The sequence below is a fragment of the Leptidea sinapis genome, chromosome 9 (assembly GCF_905404315.1).
Source record: "Leptidea sinapis chromosome 9, ilLepSina1.1, whole genome shotgun sequence".
NCBI classification, from domain to species: domain Eukaryota; kingdom Metazoa; phylum Arthropoda; class Insecta; order Lepidoptera; family Pieridae; genus Leptidea; species Leptidea sinapis.
In genome coordinates this window covers 10,003,799-10,027,208 of record NC_066273.1, presented here as the reverse complement: position 1 = coordinate 10,027,208, position 23,410 = coordinate 10,003,799, and the positions used below count along the sequence as shown (strand labels likewise).

Genomic DNA, 23,410 nt, shown 5'->3' with positions numbered 1-23,410 from the left:
TTACCGTAATGATGTTATCGAAAGAAACGCAGATGAAATAATGGATACAGCTGCTGGTTTTGTTCCAATACCTATAATTAGAAGACAAAAGCCAAAAAGACGCTTTGCAACCCGTAGATATTTTAGAAGAAACCCCTACCCCTATAGGAGATATCAGTTTTATAGCCCCTACTACGGATTCTACCGTCCTAGCTCTCTACGATATTATTATTAGTTATTAAGGTAGTTTTAAATAAAGACATCGAACTATATTTAAATTACATTTAATCATAAACCCTTAAGTGCAGTCAGCATTACAATAATATGAAATACTCGTTTTACTCGTGAACCATTCCACTTAAATTTGTATTTACAAATATCATATTTGCATTAGGATATATTATATATGTATGTATGTACATAATATTATTAACAGAAATTGGTCTTGTTGCCACATAAATGTACAATTCTTTGTACGTTTTCGTCAAATGTACGTTTCAATATCTTTAATTTAAGACTATTATTTTTATAGTTATCAATCTGTAAATATAAATAAAAACTTACCAAATTCTCCTTTTATGATTTTGTAGTGTCGTGCTTTATTTACATCGCTTAGAAAACAATTTTATTTACACGCGTGAATGTGATACTCGCGTTCATAAATAACCATTTTATTATAATGGCAGATTTGACGGCAGACAATGCCACTTAATGATAAACACACATTTTCGTTCTACTAGGAATCAATATCGATGTGTAATATATGGAATCACGGGCATCGAATCTTTAACATCAGAGTAATAAACAACTAAGCGATACTAATATAATGATTTTTAAATACAAAATATATAAATAAGATTTTCGATATAATACAAAATTAAAATACACCATCTTATAATAAATAAACTTAACTTACCTACTTTAATAGAATTCATAAGGAAAGTACACTTAATATAAACTTGCAATACAGTTATAACCAAAACGGTCATAGAATTTTAATACCATATTAGTAGTTAAATCGTTTGTACAAAATTTATCTGGTCTTAACTAAGTCTTTAGCGAATTGTCTTAAGTCGGTGACGCAAGTGTGCTTTGAAATTAGATCTTCATTCATTTCCCAGGACCAACTAGTGCTTCATCCATTAGTTCATCATCAGTTATGCACGGAGAGTTTGAATGGGGCGATGGTACTACTAAAGGAGAAGGCGCCGGACTCTTTGATAATTGCAAAAGTGCTGGGGAAGCCGGGTAGACGGGCCGAACTGCAACCATTCCAGAGACTTTACTTCCTGAAGATGACGAAAAGTCTAGGAGCATTTCGGCAGCCTCTTGAGGGGTTGTAGCACCACTTCTGGGTACAGATCCACTAACTGGAGGCTTCATGACTGCATCAGCACCTTTTCTTTCCTCATTAATTCCCTTGGGCGCAGGAAATCCTTTAGCCATATCAGTTTTAAAATCCAGTGGAAGTAAAGGATAAGATGTTGGGTAGGAATCTTTTAAGTCCTCCTTTCGTTGTGGATTCTCGCCTTTCACTAAACTTTCTGACATAGCTTTGGAATAATCGGATGGTTCTGTTTTAATCGACATAGTTTTTGGACTTACGCCTCCCATATTTAACAACGGCTTCGGAACATTTAATGGATAACCAGATTTTTGCAGTTGATCCGAACTTCTACTTGACTGGTCAAAGTGTGAAAAGGGATACTTTGATTGGTCCATCGTTCTAGAGAAATCGTTCACCATAGATCGACTATCGTATTGCGATAGAGGATTGTTTTTGTCAAGTGCATTTTGGTTTTTTAATTTCGGTATTTGAAATTTACTTGTATCTAGCGGTTTAATCAAACCTTCTACTAAAAAATTTGCTTCCTTAGCACTTTTGAATCTATCTCCGTCGACGTCATCTCTTGAGCTACTTGGACTAGAATGCCGTTCAGACTTTGAGGAAAAAAAAGATTTTTCCGAACTATTCATGAGCTTTGTTCTAGCCTTTTCTCTTTCCCTATCTCTAATTATTTTCGCAAGGTCGGAGCTACTACTTTTTGGCGAACCCGAACTTGACTTAGAAGCTGACTTTGATAAATTTATTCCCGTAGTACTGCTGGATGATTTCGAATAAGGCACTTTCAATGTTGTATTAGAACTAGATTCAGACGGAGTAGGGTTTGATTTAGGTGGAGTCGAACCAACTGTTAAGGAATTGGATTTTGATGATTGCATTGCTTGAGTTTTCTTGGAAGCAGGTCCACTACTTACACCTGGCTTTAAACCTGTGTGTGTTTTCGGAGAACCTTGACTAGGAGGAGTTAGCTGGGGAGATGATTGTTTACTAGATCCTGAATAGTTTAGTTTTGAACTACCACTCGAAGACTCCTTTGTTCTAGTTTTGTTTATCGTTATTTTCATACCGTCTAAGCTAGGCTTTACCATATATTCTTGGTTTTTAGTATCAGGTACTTTCATATTACTACTCACAGGACTGCTTTTTAAATCATTGAACTTACTAGCGCTACTTGAAGGGCTAAGTTTGGCACTCGCAACATCTACATCGGAGCCACAATGTTGGGCAGATTTCAACTTATCAATAACGGCACTGAGCGAACCCTTTCGGTTCCTGGCCTGGCTTGGGGCATTAGATTTATTAATCTCAATGTTGGGAGGAGATATCAACGGTTCCGTGACAGGACTATCGCACGACACTGGAGTGATTTCTAACTGTTTAATTTTCATTGGGTTTTTTAATTTTGGACTGCTCCTACCGGAACTAGAGAATGATAGACCGGAATGTTTCTTATCTTTATCTCTAGATGTTGCCGAAGTTGAACTAAAACAATCCTTAGAAATCTTTTTTGATAGATCATATCCCGTAGTCCCAGATTTCCCGGAAGGGGATCCACCAGTAGCTGATTTTAATGTGGACATGCTTGGTTTACCCGAACCAGACGAACTATGTTTAGGAGAAGAAATACTGTGGTTTTTTGGACTGGAATACCCGGGTAAATGTTTTGGGCTGCTTTGTACCGGCGAATGTCTAGGGCTACTGTGGTGACTCGAAGTCCCAGAAGACTTTCCCAAACCTTTCAACGGATTTGGACTGGGCGATTTCGTTATTGAGACTGACCGCCCATGAGTAGGACTTGGGCTAAATTTTCTTAAAATTGAGTTTGGGGACGTTGAACGCATTGGGGAACCATCTGTTGGTTTTATGCTGACAGAAACAGGCTTAGTCAATGGGTCTTGTTTTAAAGGGACTTTCTCAGGAGGTCCCATGGGATCGTCTTTGCGTCGTTTCTTCTTTTTATCCTTACTGCGCTCTTCACCAGACCTACTAGATTTCTTTTCTGATCTCATCCGTTCATCCATGGACTTCATTTGTGATGTCGTTATAGGTGTTATGGTGATGGAACTTGGCAACGTAGGTGCTGCTGTAATGGGTATTATCTCAATACCTGATCTGCGCTCGAGGTACGGTATTGATGATAAATTTGATCCCGATCCTGAACTAGATGGGTTCGTAGAGTTCGACGTTATTGGAGTGATGCTCACTGATGAGGGCATGTAAGACTTACCATCAGTTAGATCTAAAAGCAGCGAGGATGTACTCCTGCGCGTTTCTGCTTCTTTATTTTTAAGCTTTTGCCTTTTGTGCTCGGACTTATGAAAAGGATTCCTGAAACAAAAGACAATTTTTGTATAACTATGACTATTAAATTGAATGTTTGGTATACTTTTATTTAACATTTTACTTACCTGATCAAATCCTCGACATCACCATCGTTAGAATTGTCCAAGTCAGAATTTCTATTATCATGTCCTGCCACATCCACCGAATCTATTCCAGAGATTTCTAGGTCTGAAGCGAACTCATTTTGCGAGACAGAAGACTCCTGTCCTTCAATGAAGTCATTCGAGGAGTTACTATTCATAGTGTTGTCATCTTCGTTAACATACTCCGAGTTGTCACTTTCACTGTCGGAGTCTCCTACTCCAATTCCGGGTTTTCCTTTCTTCTGTGATGGCCAGCCACCGTCAGATTTGCGTTTTTTTATCTTTCTATCATCCATTTGATGCGATTTTGCTTCGCTTGAGTTCGAATCTTGACAAAGGAGTGCTACGTGGTGTTGTTGATCCGATAAATAGGATCCTGCAAAGAGAAATACGGTCTATAAAATGTTTCTGGCAATAACCTCAACCGACATCTTGATTACTATTTCTTAAATTTAAATGATTTGCCTCACTTCTGGGATAACTCAAATATACAAACAAATACAAAACTAACGTTAGTTTAGATATTAAACAGTGATAGGTCAATTTCCTAATATCAATTATTGGGTTTCAGCAGGCTATCGACTGTAAAGTAGATTCTGTTACATAGATTTAACAATGACACGCTATCGGATATTTAGCTCAAGAGCGCTGGGGACGTTATGTACAGATGCATGGTTTGAATCCGACATCTTCCATAATTTTTGGAACAAAGAATAAATTTGCTTAAATATTTTGTATATATGATTCTTTTTCGTTTTAAATATTGATTTGACTTTCTTCCTGAATTTGTTATTTTTTTGCAATATATCCACTTCCTTCGAATTATAAAAGGTACTGTATGTACTGGAACCCCAACAATTCTAACAGCTGTTGACATGTTACATCAACTATAATTTATTTTTCATTAAAATCAATTACCATTATATAACTAAACATTTTATATAATCAGATACGAAGAGCGTATTTTACTTCATTTTTATTCTGTAATTTGTAGTTGCTTGCTATTCGCAATGGTGATTTTTGAAGATACCGGGATCCACCAGACCTGACATGACAATAATACTATGAAGTGTGAGTCATATCATCATACTTACCAGTGGGATCATATTACCATTTATTTATTGCACACGATATCGTCTAGATTATTGGTACCACAACGGCGCCGTTTTCTGCCGTGAATCAGTAATGTGTAAGTATTATCGTATTTCGGTCTAAAGGGCGCCGTAGCTAGTGAAATTACTGGGCAAATGAGACTTAATATCATATGTCTCAAGGTGAGGTGCGTAATTGTAGCGCTGCTCAGAATTTTAGGTTTTTTAAGAATTCTCATTCGGCACTACATTGACCTCTACCACTGGATTGGCGGCTGTCAAAGTGCTTTTGTGCCTGTTTGATATTCGCAATTTTGGCGCCGTTGGCCATGTACCGAGAGTCTGCGGTACTAAAACTAGTGATGACAACCTCAGCTAAGCAAATATCAATAGGAAAACTATTTACAAAAAAAAAATATGTACTTTATTACGTTGATTCTTGAAGTATAAATAGCACGGATAACGAACGAAATTAATTCAAAATGCAAAAATACTTTAAGTATTGTACGTTCCTTCGCAGCCATTTGTAAATACGCCAAAATTAGTTCTCAGGACGCTCGCGAGTGGCGCTTCATATCGACTCTAAAGAATTCGCTGTCAAGCATATGGAACAGCCTGTCCAGTGGTATTTGTTTCAGTGGCCGGGCGTATCAAAGACCATCAGCTGAACGTCCTTCTCGTTCGTCCCTTTCTACATTATTCCACACCCTTATACATTATCTTTCTATCAAGGTCATTCATTCACATAGAACAATCGCAACTTTTGCACTCACCCCCCTGGTGGTGCGACACGGAGGAGTGATAGATCGTCCGTGCGTGCGAGGCCGGCTCGTGTTTGGCGCGGTCGACGCGGTCGCCGCCCGGGTCAAGCCCGCCCAAGCCGCAGTTAAAATTTGAATCGAGTCCGGAGTAGCCGCCGTTAATTTGTTTCGCGTTCGCCTCACTCTCCCACTTCTTCACGAGCGCCCTGTTGACATTCAAAATTCAATTATTTTCATTCAATACTAGCTGACCCAGCAAACGTTGTATTGCCATCGTAGTTAGCAACTGTAGTTATACTACCAACTATATGCAACTAAAATTAAGTTTGTTTTTACCTCATGAGAAAGTGAGAAAGATACAAAGATTCCAATTAGTTATTCATTTTAAAATATTCATTCAATTTGATTTCTGAACGACGGGGGACGACACATCAAAGGATAAACGAAATTGTTGTTTCTTTTTTAATTCCGAGCATTTTCACATTTGTTCACCTTTTAAACCTTCTCTGGACTTCCACAAATAATTCACAACCAAAATCAGCTAAATCGGTCCAGCCGTTCTCGAGTTTAAGCGAGACTAACGAACAGCAATTCATTTTTATATATATTCAATAAAGGTTATAATATCACTTATTGAAAGTCAAATAATACCGCCCTTTCGAAAAATTATGCTTCAGATCTGAGTTTAACGGGCGCAAGAAACTCAGAGGGTTTTTTTTTTGTTTATAAAAATATGTATACACAATGTCAAATCGTACATTAGCTGATCTGGCAAACGTAGTATTGTCATATAAAGTAATGAAAAAAAAATTGCAAAAAATTATTTTTGGGATATAAAAAAATAGATGCTGGCCGATTCTCAGACCTAGCCGATATGCATTCAAAATTTCATACAAATTGGTTCAGCCGTTTCGGAGGAGTTGGTAACAAACACCGCGACACGAGACTTTTGTATATTATAGACTAGCTCTACCCCAAGTTTACCCTACGTAAGTCGTGGCATCTGGTCAACTGACAGGTACTGTTTACCTTAAATTCAAATTCAAATATTTTTATTCAAAATAGGATTTAAAATCACTTATTGAACGTCAAAAACTACCACCAATTCAAAAGAGACTGCCTCAGACCTGAGAAGAATGGGCGCAAGAAACTCATCGGGCTTTTTTTTTAAATATAAAATATGGATTACAATGTGATATCGTACAATAAACATTTATAATTGAAGAGCCTAAGGGTGTTCGCTTTACTACCAGTCCGTGGTGTCATTAAGAAAATCGTTTATGCTATAATAACCTTTCCCACACAAACGTTCAACAATTCTTTTAAATTTCCTAACACATTTGTTTTGTACATTTTCTGGGACTATATTGTAGGAGCATATACATCGCCCAACAAAAGACTTACTAACTCGACCCAACCGAGTAGTAGGCATAACAAGTTTATGTTTGTTCCTCGTTATAAGCTTAAGTTATATAAAGTAAACAACCGTGTAGTTTTATAATTAAATCAAATCAAGATCACTTTATTCATGCAGGTCAAGGAAATGAATGTCAAATTTTATTTTTCTTTATTGAATTTACCGCCACTTCATAAGAGGTTGAGATAATGAGAAGAAGTGGCAAGAAACTCATTGCCACTTTTTAAACAACATTTACATTTACCTTAAAGTAATCGGAATAGAGTAGCTTTTTTGTAGCACTTTGCTGATGTAATCGTCCATGTGCTCTCTGGCAGGGTTATTGAGGGTGTAAACGGTCGCCCTGGGAGCTGCCGGGTCGCTCAGTTCCACTTCTACAGTCGCCATTGTCTCGTCAAGCGGATGCTCCAGGGTGATAGAGATATGTTGCCAAGAAAGAGCGCTCACTTCGAACATGAGCACGCTCTCTACGTCAACCGCTGTCAAATAAAATATAGAGTTATATACCGTACAATAGAAAATATACGTCATGTCTGAGGATCTGTCCATATGACTTTGAATGACGACAAACGAAAGCCAGCAAAATTTCTCTTCCACTCGCCTCACTACATATACTCTTTTTCATGCGGTCCCGGCCTTACTACGTCTACTATTCCCAAAAAAAAAAAACTATTTTTTATTATGAAAATAAGGGACGAGACGAGCAGGACGCTCAGCTGATGGTAATTGATACACCCTGACTGATTACAATGCAGTGCCGCTCATGATTCAAGAAAACCCCAAAAATTCTGAGCGACACTACAACTGCGCTCGTCACCTTGAGTCATAAGATGTTAAGTCTCATTTGCCCAGTAATTTCACTAGCTACGGCGCCGACCGAAGACCGAAACACAGTAATGCTTACACATTACTGCTTCATGGCAGAAATAGGCGCCGTTGTGGTACACATTAAGAGTCATTGTGAAACAATAAAAAAATCAATGAAAACACGTTTTAAGCATAACTTCGAGCGACACAGAGATGATTACTGAGCCGTGACGTCATTCATGTTTCAGTAGTTCTATAGTAATATGGGAGTTTATATTTTTATTCAAGTTAAACTTCTAACGCGACTTCCAACAAGGTTGCGTTAAACTTTTAACGCTACCATGGAGGGGGTATGAAACCACTGTTGCAACGGGTAGCGTCCAATTATCAAACGCAAGAGGGACAGAGAAAGAAAGATATACAAAGGTAGAAAGTAGGAGAGAGAAACAGAGTGAGTCGGGAGATCCCAAGCACATACGCGTGGTATTCATGCTATGCAGCGAAGTAAACAGTGTGAGAGTCGTGAAATAAGCTGAAATATGTACTTGCTGTTTAATTGAATTTTTGATTAATCTAAACGTTTCTACAAAATCTGGTAATTTTTAATAATCAATCCATCGTATAGATTTTTATATAAACCAATTTTTTTTATTGTCTAATACTTTTAACCCTCAATGTGCCCATTATTTGAGAACGGTGTGCTGTATCATTTTGTTGGAATTTCGTCAAGCCCTTGTTTTCATTTCCCTACCCGCTTGGGTTGTTTGGTTCTAGACGAAGCTAAAATTATAATATTTTATTAGTATTGAAGGTATAAGATTTGCATAAGAGGTGTATTAAATTAAATCTCTATTAAGTTATTTCATACTTATGAGTTTTTGAAGTCAGTTTTTTTTTATTTGTTACTTTTTAGTGTCATTAATCAGGTTAACTATAAGATTTCGTTACTTTTTATTGTCAAAAAATAAATATATATTCTTTTAATTGCTATGGGTAGGCCTACGAAAGGTTCCGCGTCCCTTACACAATATAGATCCCATATTTCACGTTTTTGTGAAACACTGAAACATCGTGAAAAAAGTTTGTTAGCTATCAATGACAGGTAGCCTAAGCCACTTTTCGGCAAAGGGGCTAATAATGCAATAAACTAAATGAAAACTCCTAAAAAGGCAGTACACAAACTATACTAACATAATCCACATAAACAAAATGCCAAATTATTATGGGACCAAATGGCAAACATTCCGCATCAAACTAAAGAAGAATCACAGAAATCGGATCATAAAACTCAGCGTAATCGGTGTACATACATAAAAAAATACCAATCGAATTGAGAACCTCCATCTTTTCGAAGTCGGTTAGAAAATAATACCTTGTTTTGTTTGTGTTCGCACGCAGGACGTAATCAGAGTGTTGAAGAGCGCTTGCTGACGTAGAGCTGCCAATAGGTGCGGCACGTGGGACGGGTGTGTGAACGGGACGCTGTTCACGATACAGCCGTTGAGTCCCCGTCGCTCACAGAGGAAGTAGCAGTGCCATTGCTCTAACAACTTCTGTAAGTAAAAAGTCTGTCGCTTACTTTGAGTTTTATATTATGTACCTACTCTATATTTAAATTAAATTTGTAACCAATACTTATGAACGATGCGGGACTCGGAACCCGCGACCTTTCGAGTCCCGCATCGTTAGTAAAATTTTGTTTTGAAAGGTTAAAACTTAGTATCCCTTAGCACGAATTTGGATGTAAAAAATATTGTAGTTGATAGAGCTTTAGCCCACGATTACAATGATACCACTCTTATTACAAGGTAATGCACCGTTTTCGAGAAAATAACGAAAAAAATTCTAACCTAAAACAGATAAATCATGTAAATAAGTAATAAATAGGTTCTGGCACTCGCCGGCCGCTGCCGCGGCACGCTACGCTCGGCTCGTGCGTTGTTTTAACTGTTCTAACATAACATAACCTAACCAATTTTAATGAATTGCAGTTGATAGAACTTTGGGGATTTATTACTTTTACTAATTTATGGCTGTATGAGCTTGAACCCTTTGCCTGTAGTTATATTTTACTAAGAAACCAAAATCATTTTATGACAGTTTATAGCCTCCCGCCGCGATGGCAGCGCTCATCTAGTGTTTATTTACGTGATTTATCTGTTTTAGGTTAGATTTTTTTTCGTTATTTTTTTGGAAACGGTGCATTACCTTGTAATAAGAGAGGTATCATTATAATCGTGCACTAAAGCTCTATCAACTACAATATTTTTTACAACCAAATTCGTGCTATGGGATATTTATTTACCTGTTTTAGGTAAGACTTTTTTTTGTGATTTTCTTGAAAACGGTACATTACCTTGTAATAAGAGTGGTATGATTGTAATCGTGGACTAAAAGCTCTATCAACTACAATATTTTTTATATACAAATTCGTGCTAAGGGATACTAAGTCCAACCCTTTTCAAATGTTTGTTGTAAATGGACGGGAAGCCGTAATAGACCATTTTGACGACAAGCGAAAATAAAAATTACTTTTTTAATGGTAAGATTTAGTCACTAAATGAAGAATATCACAAATGTATTTTAGTTCCAGGGGATTATAGTATAAAAATAATAAATAAGTATATTATTATCAATCAGGTTTTTTTTTCATAGCTACAGGTACATTACGTTTCAGTCACCCCTTGTATCATTTTGAATGGGTGGTATTGTGACGTTCAATACGACCAGAGTGGTGGACTAAAACTACAGGCTACAATTCGGGGCTATTTTCACTCAAAAAGCATATAGTAGTAGAAGTAAAAGTGCGGAACACCATACCTAAATCCTACCAGCTTAGCTGACCACGCTGGCAAATGAACTTACCAACTGTTCCTAAAATTTAGTAATAAACAAATGACGTGTGTATTTACCACAAAAAGTCCTTTTCTCAGATCGAGCTCGACCGTTTTCCCCGGAACAAATGTATCGTACTTCTGCTGTGCGATGATTCCCAGCATCGGTTTAGCGTTGGCCCAATCGGCTGATATCTCCACCTTGAACACAATAAGACCTTTTTTTTAAATTCTTACATAATTTTTTTTTCAGCTCACAAAATAATACTGGGACAGCTTCTTGTTCCGCTTCTTAGCGCGCCAAATGTTTTCGAAGCGGCCGTGGCGGCAGTGATTTATTTGGGAACAAAAATATTTTTTAAAGAAAAATACTTTTTTGTGATATATGCTTACATCAGCTGTGAAAACGTTGAAAAAAATTGTGGTTGACTGTTAACCTCTATTTTACACAAAGTGACGTGCATATCGCGCGTGTAAGACGTAGCTTGTCACGTACACCAAAGTAATAAACCTGGCTTGTTTTCATCGGTTGTCTAGCAGTAAGAGGCTCTATCTATACGTATAATTAATTATCTAAGATATGCTGTAAAATGCTCTTATCAAATGTATAAAATTCTCGAGTCCCGGTGTTTGTTATCCTAAAACAGCTGAACCGATATGTATGAAATTTTGTGTGCATATCGGGTAGGTCTGCGAATCGGCCAACATCTATTTTTTAAAACCCTAAATGATAAGGGTGATCCACCCGCAAATATAAAATTATTGACAATTTTATTTTATTATGATTCAGCATTGAAAAATACACACAACTTCAAATTTCACCCTTCTACGATCTAAAACTTTATTTGTATCGCCATTTTTATATTATTCTGTTCCATTCACAAATACGCTATAAGATTGCAAGATGGCAATAGAATACAATAATTGTAGCACAATATATTTGGTAGGTTGAGATTCGGTTGCATCTATTTTTTATATCCCAAAAAAATTTAATTATTGATTGTTTTTTAATTACTTTACATGGCAATACAACGTTTGCTGGATTAGCTAGTTTTTATATAAATCTGTTTAGACAAACCTCTGTGGTGGCGTGGATGAGTTTTGCGAGTCCGGCACAGAGGGGCGTGGGCTCCGACAGTTTGAGCGTGAAGCAAGCTGGGAGCATGGCGCTATTCTGGGGTACCAGCGGCGCGTATACCGGACCTCCGCTGAACAAGTCACGGATTTATATATTCACATTAAAAAATTAAAAAAAAATATCACAAATTAAATTTATTGAATTAGGCGTTACTTTGCGGAAATCCATAATTATAAAAATGATTTAAGTTTTCTTTAGTGTTAAAAACTTTTTTGTCTTTAAAACAATTCGACACGTGTTTCGCCTCTACACCAGGCATCCTCAGGACGTGTTGTCTCGCCAAAATCTGGCACGAGAAGTGCCAAATATTGGCGGAATTAACACTAAAGAAAACTTAAATCATTTGTATAATCAGAAATAAAATTTGAAAACAAAATTTTCAAGGCTTCATCTACAGGATACAGCGACAACCTGAGAGTTGAACAAAGCATACATGATTTTATGACGATACGTTACTCGAACGGTTAGCTGAGTTGGCAGAGAACTTGCACGGAACGCGAGAGGTCGTGGGTTCTAGTCCCGAATCGTTCATAAAATTTTGTTTTCGAATTTTATTTGTATATTAATCCTAGAAGTGACGGTTATCACTTTCAAAACATAACAAATTATAATATCACTTATTGAAAGTCAAAAACTACCACCCATTCGAAAAATGCCTCAGACGTGAGAAGAACGGGCGCAAGAAACTCAGCGGGCTTCTTTTTTACATAAAAATATGGTTACAATGTAACAGTGGTATCATTTAGAAAGTAATTTATGTTACCTTTACCACACAGACGTTTTTTAAAATAATAATTAATTAATTCTTTTGAATTTCGTAATACATTTTTACGTTTTGATCATTTTCTGGGATCTACGTATAAAAGAATCGTACATCGTTCATTGTACATCGCCCTACAAAAAACTTACTAACTCGAGTTAGCCGAATAGTAGGCATTAAAGTTTTCAGTTTGTTCCTAGTGTTAGCATTATCGTTTTCTATCAAATTCACCTATGGCCTACGTACATACATAACATTATCAAGAAAATATTGAGAGGCACCAGCTTAAGATATGAAAAAATATATTCATATGATGAATATGAATATTTTTTTTCATCAGTCATGTCTGGGAAAACGAATTATAAACTTTTTTATTAATATTATGTTGTCTGGTACCAATGGTATTGGCCGCACCAATAAAGAAGCGTTTTATAAACGACGGGTGCAGCATTTTCCCGGTTACACAATATCGGATGGTATACTCGCTCATGTACGGTCTGCATACAAAACAATACCAATCATTGAATTTCTAACGTTGTTCCATGTTTTAGTTTACAGCTGTTTATATTGTGACTGTATGTCTAACGTCCGGTATTTAGAAACGATTCTTTATCCGCGGGGCGACCAAAATGGCATTATATAGTTATTATAAAATAAAGAATCACTGAGAGCAAAATTTAATGAAATAAATATCTTAACTTGTGCCTCTCAATATTTTCTTGATAATGTTATGTATGTACGTAGACCATAGGTGAATTTGCTAGAAATTTCTAGAAACTGTCATAACGATAATGCTACTTGGAACTACTACTAGGAACAAACTTAAAAACTTTAATGCCTACTATTCGGCTAACTCGAGTTAGTAAGTTTTTTGTAGGGCGATGTACAATGAACGATGTACGATGCTTTTACAGCTAGATCCCAGAAAATGTTCAAAACGTAAAAATTTATAACGAAATTCAAAGTAATTATTAAAAAAACGTTTTTGTGGTAAAGGTTACTTTAATGCCTACTATTCGCCTAACTCGAGTTAGTAAGTTTTTTGTAGGGCGATGTACAAGGAACGATGTACGATGCTTTTATACGTAGATCCCAGAAAATGATCAAAACGTAAAATGTATTACGAAATTCAAAAGAATTGTTTAAAAAACGTCTGTGTGGTAAAGGTTACTATAACATAAATTACTTTCTAAATGATACCACTATTACATTGTAACCATATTTTTATGTAAAAAAGAAGCCCGCTGAGTTTCTTGCGCCCGTTCTTCTCACGTCTGAGGCATACTTTTTCGAATGGGTGGTAGTTTTTGACTTTCAATAAGTGATATTATAATTTGTTATGTTTTGAAAGTGATAACCCTCACTTCTAGGATTAATGCACACATAAAATTTGAAAACAAAATTTTATGAACGATGCGGGACTCGAACCCGCGACCCCTCGCGTTCCGTGCAAGTTCTCTGCCAACTCAGCTAACCGTTCGAGTAACGTATCGTCATAAAATCTTGTATGCTTTGTTCAACTCTCAGATGAAGCCTTGAAAATTATGTTTTCAAATTTTATTTCTGATTATACAAATGATTTAAGTTTTCTTTAGTGTTAATTCCGCCAATATTTGGCACGTCTCAAGACAACATAATATTAATAAAAAAGTTTATAATTCGTTTTCCCAGACATGACTGATGAAAAAAAATATTCATATTCATCATATGAATGTTTGCACATGTCGGGAGTCGAACGCCCACTTTAGTAATCAGGGTTATTAACCACTGGAAGAAGAAATCTTGAACCTCTTGTCCCAGTTATACATAGATTTGTTTTCTTCCACGAACTATCAAACTTAGTAACCAATTTCCTTTTACGTTTTTCATTGACGATATTTGAGCCGTATGTTTTACAACATTTATTTGATTTTGCAAGGATTTATATGAAATAATTTTATTCGAAAACATGAGAGCCTTGTGAATTAATTTTATGTGTGAATTCGAAAAGTTCCCAAATATGTTCGTAGAATTAAAATTATATCTAGTAGGCGACCAGGTTCAACAATGGATACCCACGCATCTATTTTGCAAATTACGACATGCTACAAATGGTGGTTTATATTTTATTTATGTAGTATTTTCCGACTACATAAACAAAAAATCTAAAAATAACTTCATATAATCGCCGTGAATTGAGACTGGGAAAGGCCGCCATCTTAGTTACTCACATCCGTCGGCCGTCACACAAAGTTAAAACCGAAAAAAATATGGCGTGATTCCGCCATTGGCCATAGCGCGGGGTTACACGCATTCAGATGTTGTGTACGAAGCGTCGAAGAACTCGCAACTATTTCGCTCTATGTAATATAATTTGTGGGCCACAATATTGTTTCCAACCGTTGTGACCTTCTGTACTCATATAAGGACATATCATTCGCAGTTTGACAGCCGTACGGCAAGTGTGTGACAAGACAATGTAAGCATACTCTTCTCTTTAGTCATGTGTCAACTGTACGTTGTTCATTGCTGCTTTTGGCTGATTTTAATCAACTGGACTAAATGCGGCAATGTATATAGTTGTCGAAGTTGAAATTTATTATGGTGTAATTTTTGTTATGTACCATATTTTGGCTTTGTTTTATAAGACGTGGTTTGTCTACAATTATATGTATAGAACGTCATTGTTTCCAACTTATATAATCCAGACGCGTATATGGCAAATTATATTATTACAAAATTATTGTTTTTAGGGCGGTGTAAGAGACATTTCTTTGGACTGAGTGCCGCTGATCACAGCCACATACTCTAGGAAATACCTGTTACCAATGAGCATAGCCTGGATGTCTCCTTATTTCTATTGTTTTTATTTTGCTTTGTCTCCTTTGCTATTTAATTCAGTCATGTTATAATATTTAGTTTTTTATTGGATATTTTTAGAATAATAATTAGTTGATATTAAAATATTTTAAGTTTACTAAGTGAACTCGCTATTCCTCACATAAACACTTAAGTTTCATGAGGATGGCTTAAATTGTTTAGTAGTGTGTTTCTTGTATACTTTGAACAATAGAAAAAGTCATAAAGATTTCTTTAAAAGAGAGAATAAATAGTAGAACTCTCACCTCTTTCCTGCTCTCTGACTGTTGGATATAATGGTTGACAACTGCAACTGGTTAGCCGTAGAGCCTTCCAAAAGAACCGTGGCCGACTGGCCGATGGGCGTGTGTTGGACGTTGGCCGGAGAAGACAGGCTGCTGGCCGTCGGTTTACCTTCCGTGAGCATCTTGGCAGTGAGCTGCAGCAGGCCTTTATCAGTCTCCAATAGATCATACGGTGATACGAAGTACGTTAGACGCATCGCATGACCTGAAATTTTTACCAAATTATAATAAACGAGGTTATCCTCATAAAAGTTCACGGCATACATTACAAGTTTCGTCATGCTCGCTTATAATATATAAGCACCTGGACGACCGAGCCTTGTTCGGATTTCACAGTAGGTACAAAGCTTGAACAAAAAAATCTAATAGGACATCTGGATTCGAACCGTCTTCTGCTTTCCGGATCACCCATCTGAGCTATTATATAGTGGCGAAATTTACCTTTGTATTCTAATGTTATTGTAGCAGTTTCTCATTAAATCACGGATAAAACTACATTTTTTAAAGTTGAAACCTAGCTAAATCGATTTCTCGCTCCCGAAAGTACCTGTATACTAAATTTTATGAAAATCTTTGGAGCTGTTTCCGTGATTCAGATTATATATATACAAGAATTACTCGTTTAAAGTTGAAACCTTGCTAAATCGATTTCTCGCTCCCGAAAGTACCTGTATACTAAATTTTATGAAAATCGTTGGAGCTGTTTCCGTGATTCAGATTATATATATACAAGAATTACTCGTTTAAAGTTGAAACCTTGCTAAATCGATTTCTCGCTCCCGAAAGTACCTGTATACTAAATTTTATGAAAATCGTTGGAGCTGTTTCCGTGATTCAGATTATATATATACAAGAATTACTCGTTTAAAGATATAAGATATGTCAGTATTGCGGCTATGTGGGGGTAGATCGTTACGTGCCCAAAAATCAAGGGATGCGAAGACTTGCCCGTGGGTCATGCTCTTCTGATACTGGGTGTTTGTGGTAACTGGATGCTCGCGGTATCTCAGCTTTTGTTGGTAAGGTTAAAACAATATGTCTTACTTCGTTGAGGAGTTGGGATAGAAAGATTAGCAGCCCAACCGTACCACGTAAAATATGCGCACAGTATACGTCGAGTTGCGGAGAATAGGCCGTTAATATCTATACCAATATGGATGTGGTATGTTTTAAAAATTGATTTCAAATTGAATATTCGATACGTCATAAATACACAGATATCTCGTTCAATATTTAATACTACAGAGCTTAGATAATATATACGTCTAGATAGTCTCTTGCCGTTAAACAACTGATAAAAACAGGCCAGGTATATTAGTTTAGTGTGATTGACAAGGTTCGTCTTACACTCGCGATTTGTACCTATGACACTTTGTGTTAGTGTGCATGCATTGCTCAAAATAGAGATTAGTTCTAAATTCAATTTTTTTCGACGTTTTCACAGCTGTCATAGTCTATCTAGACATAATGACACACAATACTCACAGATAGACATGGTTATTATAAATTATTTTAAATTTTATATACATATTATCATCAACTAAATATAACTTTGTCTTAATATTAGTGTTGTCAGCGATATAGTCAACATTTTGCATTATTTTGGTTTATTCTCAGGTATCACTTTATAACAAGTTTATTTGTAAGGCCAACAGAGTACCTATAGATTTACATAAAGATCTAGGTGAAAGAATGGCTATCCCTACTAATATTATAAATTTGAATGTATGTTTGTTTGTTACGCTTTTACGTTGGAGCTACTAAGCCGATTCTGATGAAATTTGGTACAGCTTGGTACAGACTGGAGCTTGAGAAAGGGGATGAGCTATAACTATACCAATAGTTGGTTTAATTTGCCATAGCAATCTTCCTCGAAATAAGATTCATATGATATGATAACGGGAGCGAAAACGGGAACCGGAACTGGAATAGGACATGAGATAATCTTCAATTTCAAACTTGCTTATTATTTTTAAAAGCCCTTTATCTACGCGGATGAAGTTGCGGGCATGAAATAATTCTTCCATCCTTTCGAAATACGAAAGTATTCTATTCACCTATAGTTAATAGTGCGCAAAATACACCGGGATTTACCTGCATAACCGCAGATAGCACAACATTCAGACTTCGTATAGTTCATGGTCAGATTGTCAGAAGAATTGCATGTAACTTGTCGTGGACAAACGAGTCTTTGAAAGTAATGATTATTGGGGTATATCGTTGCATACCGTACACTGAGGGCTATCTCTAATGCCTTTTCAAGGGTTAACCTTTTAATCTCTGTAACAAACAGTCTCTTCTTTGCCCCGACATCGTCTAAGCCTAGTACAAATCTATCTCCTATCTCCAAGTCGCACTCATTGAAATCCCAATGCTGCGCAAGTTCCTGCACTCTTACGAACCATTCAAATATATCTTCTCCAGGATTTTGCGTTGCAGCGAAAAATCGGTTTTGTTCCGCGAACGATCCTCGCTTGCAAATAAAATGGTTATCCAAATGGTCCAATATAATAGAAAACATCGTCTTTAACTTAGCAGGATGCAATAAACTTTCAGCAAGTTCGTATGTATCTTTCTCTAGTGTTGTCAAGAAGAAATCGCGTTGTCTCGTCCCAGTTATTCGATTTTCCGAACAAAATTCTTCAAAGCGGCTTATAAAGATGATCTAGTTCTGAACACGTTGATTAAATATCAACCCATTACAGTATCTAGAATGTTCCATGTTCACTTCATTAGTTTCAAGAACACGTATTAAGCTAGTCGTAATAAAATTCGGGCGTTAATATGTGAGACACACGTAAACAGTTTCGTGGTCAGCTACAAAATGCGAGTGAATCATTCGCTTATCTCCTGCGTAAATACCATATTAACGGAAATTAATACTACTTAATATGAAGAGCAGCTGGAGTTTTGGCAATCATTTAACCTTTGACTCTGAATTCCACATAAGTAATGAACAAAATTTTATCTTATTATTTCGCCGATTTTTGGCGTACTTCCTCAATAAGATGAAATTTAAAATAATTACTCATTCAGATAATCTCTTCTGATTTGGAGTTATATTTGTACAAGATTATCAAAGGAGATTTTACAAACTATTCACCAGCCATTCGTTATAATTGTGTATGTGTATTCAGACTAACAGAAACCTTTTTATCTTTACCAGTGGGAGGCTCCTTTGGACAGGATGAAGGCTAGATTATGGGTTATTATACCACAACGGCGCCTATTTCTGCCGTGAAGCAGTAATGTGTAGACATTACTGTGTTTCGGTCTGAAGGGCGCCGTAGCTTGTGAAATTACTGGGCAAATGAAACTTAACATGTGATGTCTCAAGGTGACGAGCGCAGTTGTTTTACCGCTCAAAATTTTTGGGGTTTTTCAAGAATCCTTAGCGGCACTGCATTATAATGGGCAGGGTGCATAAATTACCATCAGCTGAACGTCCTGCTCGTCTCGTCCCTATTTTCATAAAAAAAAACCTGCCTACCAGTGAAACTGGGAGACAAAGAACTGCCACAAAGGGATACAATAAAGCATCGCGGACTCCATTTAGACATGCATCTTACATGGAAGAAGCACATCATAGCAAAGATGGATGACTTGAAAATAAAATGGCTAATGGAACCTAAGGATAAATAATGGGTTTCGCCGTCATGTGGTTGTCTTTGGCAGCGCTAACTTTGTCAAATTTCTGAACGATCCAATAAATTGCAATTGTAGTGCCACTCAGAATTTTTGGGTTTTTCAAGAATCCTGACGGGCACTGCATTGTACTATGTGGGGCGTATCAATTACCATCAGCTGAACGTCCTGCTCGTCTCGTCCCTAATTTTTATAAAAAAAAAGACTATAGTCCATTAAAAATGTTACATGAGCTTTACATTTTCTAGAGGAGATAATTTTATTTTTGGTACATGTGTTGGGGTGGGGTCAATAGAAGCTTAACCCCAAGTTTGTGGGGTTGCAGTCCTTGTCCCCCCGGACGCAATCATGGAAAAAGGGGTGCAAACACCTTTTTCGCGATATCTCGGAAACCATGCGTCCAACAAAAAATTTAACAAAAAAAGAAGAAAATAATAAAATGAAAAATGAAGCTTAACCACAATTTTGGGGTTAATATTCTATTGACCCCCACTCAGCCCACAATTTTGGGGTTAAGCTTCTATTGACCCCCCATTCATGTCCCAGAAATAAAATTGCATCATCTAAAAAATACAACATTAGGTCCTAAAACTGTAACATTTCAATGGACTACTAACCAACCTCCCCCGCAACCCATCACACATATGTGATTTTCTTTTCATACTAAAATTCATTAAAGTATGTTCTTTAAGGTTGAATTGTCTATGTTTATGATTGTAAGATAGCTTACCCCCTCTTCGCCTTTGCAGAAAACCAATAGGGCTCTTGTGTACTTGTGTCCATGGATCTTTTATAAAGCTCTGAAGCTGTCTCATCGTACATAGATCTTCTTCTAGGCTTTGGAGTGCACTAAACGCCTTGCATTTTACCTGCAATGAGAGTTCAAATAAAATATTAAGAATTAAAGGCTTATTATAATTTATTCATAAACATTTACACATAGCACTTGTAGTACATGAAGATCTATAATCTACATTATAATTTTCCCCCAAAGATATTGAAGTAATATAATGTATAAGCTGGCTGTACTGAAAGAATCTGGACTGGCCGGTATTTGAAAATGCCAAGATTCACTGCAAGAGAATATTTTAATTTGTGTGATTGTCATATTTCAACATCATTATGTCGTTTTGAAATTCATATTCATTCTTTTGAAATTATGGAAACTAGTAATTAACACTAGCATATATTATAACCTTTTTCTCAGCATTAAGCTGGTAGACTGCAACAAGTCCATGAAGCTGAGCCATAAAGTCAGCAAAGTCTCCCCTTGATATACACTGAACTAATTCTTCACAACTCTGTTGTTCAATCTGAAAAATAAAATAAATTTACTGAATTCAAAAACAATCACTTTCAACCTCACAAAAGCAGTAAAAAATAGTCCTAAAGTTACAGAAAATTAAGTCAATTTTCATGAAAAAAAAACCAAAATATTTTTGTTTTTCTAATTCATAATATGTACATTTGCTCAATTATTTTTAAGATCAGCATGTCCTTGTGATCAGAAGACCAGTCCAGTGGTGAAGTCCTGGAAATATTGCACAAGGAAGATCATTCTACAGTGTATGTAGCAGAAAGTTCCTTGACAACAGCATTGTAGCATGTTGTGCATATGTTGAAATACATGGAGTACTGGACAAATCAAATCAAAATCAAATTATTCACATAGGTCACGGAGATGACACATATGAATGTCAAAAAAAAATATTTTTCTTATTGAATCTTCGGCTACTTTGTAAAGGGTTGAGCTTATGAGAAGAAGTAGCAAGAAACTCATTGCCACTCTTTTATATCAAGATTTACATTTACATCGATTTACAAATCATTTCAATTACAATATAATATGTAAAATGTAAAATGATGCAACAAACACACTCAAATGTCAAATAGTTAATGTCTTACATGAGTAAGTCAAAAAAGTAAATGTAAATTAATACAAAAGTTATTGGGTACAGTAGCTGCATCATCCACATACACCATAAATAAATTCAAACAGGTCTGGGTTGCAATAGTCAAATAGTTTAAGCTGATATTGTGGAGTGCAACATACCAGAGATAAGAGTATACTCAATATCTGGCTAGAACTCCACTTTGTAGAGAACTAGAATGTAGAATGTGGGCTAGCATGAAGTATTGCCATGATAGAGCATGTATTTACTAGAGTAAAGAGGAGTCTTCCATCTCGCCTACCAACGGGGAGCCATTGGTAGGTGAGATGGAACTGTCTCAAGGATGGGTAAAAGAATAGATCCCAAAAAGAGCTATAGTATCTGGTGATCTTTATAGAGAATTCTCCTTTCAATCCATTAATAATAGAAAGAAAAATGGGCAGATGATATTTTTTGGATTATTTACTTTACTCAGAAATGGTAAACCATAAAAATGCTCAACACCAATTGGTTCACCAGAAGCACTGAAAAGAGAGAGGGAGACAGCATCAGCCACAGACTCAGTTAACTTTATGTGAAAGGTTATAAATAATATTTACCTTTCCCTCATGATGTATTTTAACATCCTTAACAGAGCCTGATGATTCCACAAGTATTTCCAAGTAAAACATATCTGAAGATATGAATAGATTTACACCTGATGTTCCAACAACAAACTTTAATCTGAAAAATATTTACTCATTGTGATATGTCTCAGACTATTAAAATATAATGCTATCTGTTATGTTGAGGCATATGCACACTTTATTATGATATGCAAAATGTGATTTAAATAATTATTGTTATATTAATCAGGCTCAAGTAATTTCAACTTGAAAAGTTAGCCATTTACACTATTATCAAAATTATTATTTTTTGAATTACTATTACTATTTCTTGTTAAATCAAAATGTGCGAATTAATCTCAATGGCATTTGCAATGTTTCATTTAAATATACAGACAAGATTGTGCAACATATTTTTTTTTGGGAAAGTAGTACTTTCAAAGTGCATATTCAGTTAACATAATTATAATATATGGTTTAGAGTACATAATTAGAATCATAAAAAGACAGTATATACTGCCTAATTTTGCCATTGAAATTACTCGCAGTTGATACAGATCAGAAAATAACAGATCACAGCCTATACCTTATTTGAATAATGTATAAATGCAGCTACAAACCCAAGTTGTCTTGATAAACATTCAAGTCGTTCAATAAGACTTTGCAGCGAGCTGACTTTGATACAATGCTGCAAGCTATCTAAGCATTTTTGTAAAATTGCACGATCTGCACTATCCACAGCCCATCGTTTATCCTAAAAATTATGTCACTACATTAGATACCGTTGATTTTAATTTAAAAAAATCATTCAAGTACTAAAATGCTTTTATTTACCAGTAAAGCCATACGGACTGCTTTTGATGTTTCAGTTAGATTTTTGTTTTGTGATGTTTTAGATCGTAGTTTTTCCATGAGTATCTCCTTTTGAAGCTCTTTAGACTTATCTAAGAGCGCATTTACAGGCATTATTTGGGTTTTGTTCTCCGTCATTTTGGCCTTTAAACTTATAAACAATTCACAGAATGTATGTACACAATAATGTTTTGATTTCTGATTTGCCTTGATATTGTCTGCTAAGTGCTCAACGTACTGTTACTTTTTAACGTAACAGTCTCATCTACTTAGATATTACAAATTTGTATAGAATTGAAAAAGCATTTTTACAATAATTAATTGTACTACTTTCAAAAACAATATCGTCTTTTAGTTACTTGCACTTGGACTTGGTACACACCGTTCGCGTTCACTCAGCAATGAGAAAATTTTTTAGTTGACAGTTGACACCTCGGTTGACACTGAATTTTAATTGACTTTTGACAAACCTTTTTAAATTACCACAGAGTAGGGATAGGAGGTTTCAGCTCGCTCCAATAATAATAAAATAATAGTTTAAAAAAAACTAAAAACACTCTTTATGTAAAATTCAACTATAAAATATGATATATTATATTCTTCTACACCCCACGCTTTTTTTATAATGAAATATATTTTTCTTTTACACTACATATTTTCAATTTAAATTTATTAAAATTTATTTTCTATTTTTTAGTTGAATTTTACATTTAAA

The 23,410-nt window shown here is 35.8% G+C and overlaps 1 protein-coding gene across 1 annotated transcript; it reads right to left on the bottom strand.

Moving 5' to 3' along the window:
- Positions 1–247: 247 nt before the first annotated feature.
- LOC126966219 (mediator of RNA polymerase II transcription subunit 1) lies at positions 248–23,080 on the bottom strand. Its single transcript, XM_050810165.1, has 13 exons — positions 22,678–23,080; positions 22,464–22,597; positions 21,838–21,961; positions 20,543–20,659; positions 20,077–20,215; positions 15,663–15,906; positions 11,739–11,868; positions 10,739–10,861; positions 9,199–9,379; positions 7,264–7,498; positions 5,615–5,808; positions 3,733–4,126; positions 248–3,652 (listed from the first exon to the last, which is right to left on the bottom strand). Exons 1-13 carry the CDS (start codon positions 22,831–22,833, stop codon positions 1,090–1,092), a joined length of 4,734 nt encoding a protein of 1,577 aa, XP_050666122.1. The 5' UTR covers positions 22,834–23,080; the 3' UTR covers positions 248–1,089.
- Between the last annotated feature and the right edge of the window lie 330 nt (positions 23,081–23,410).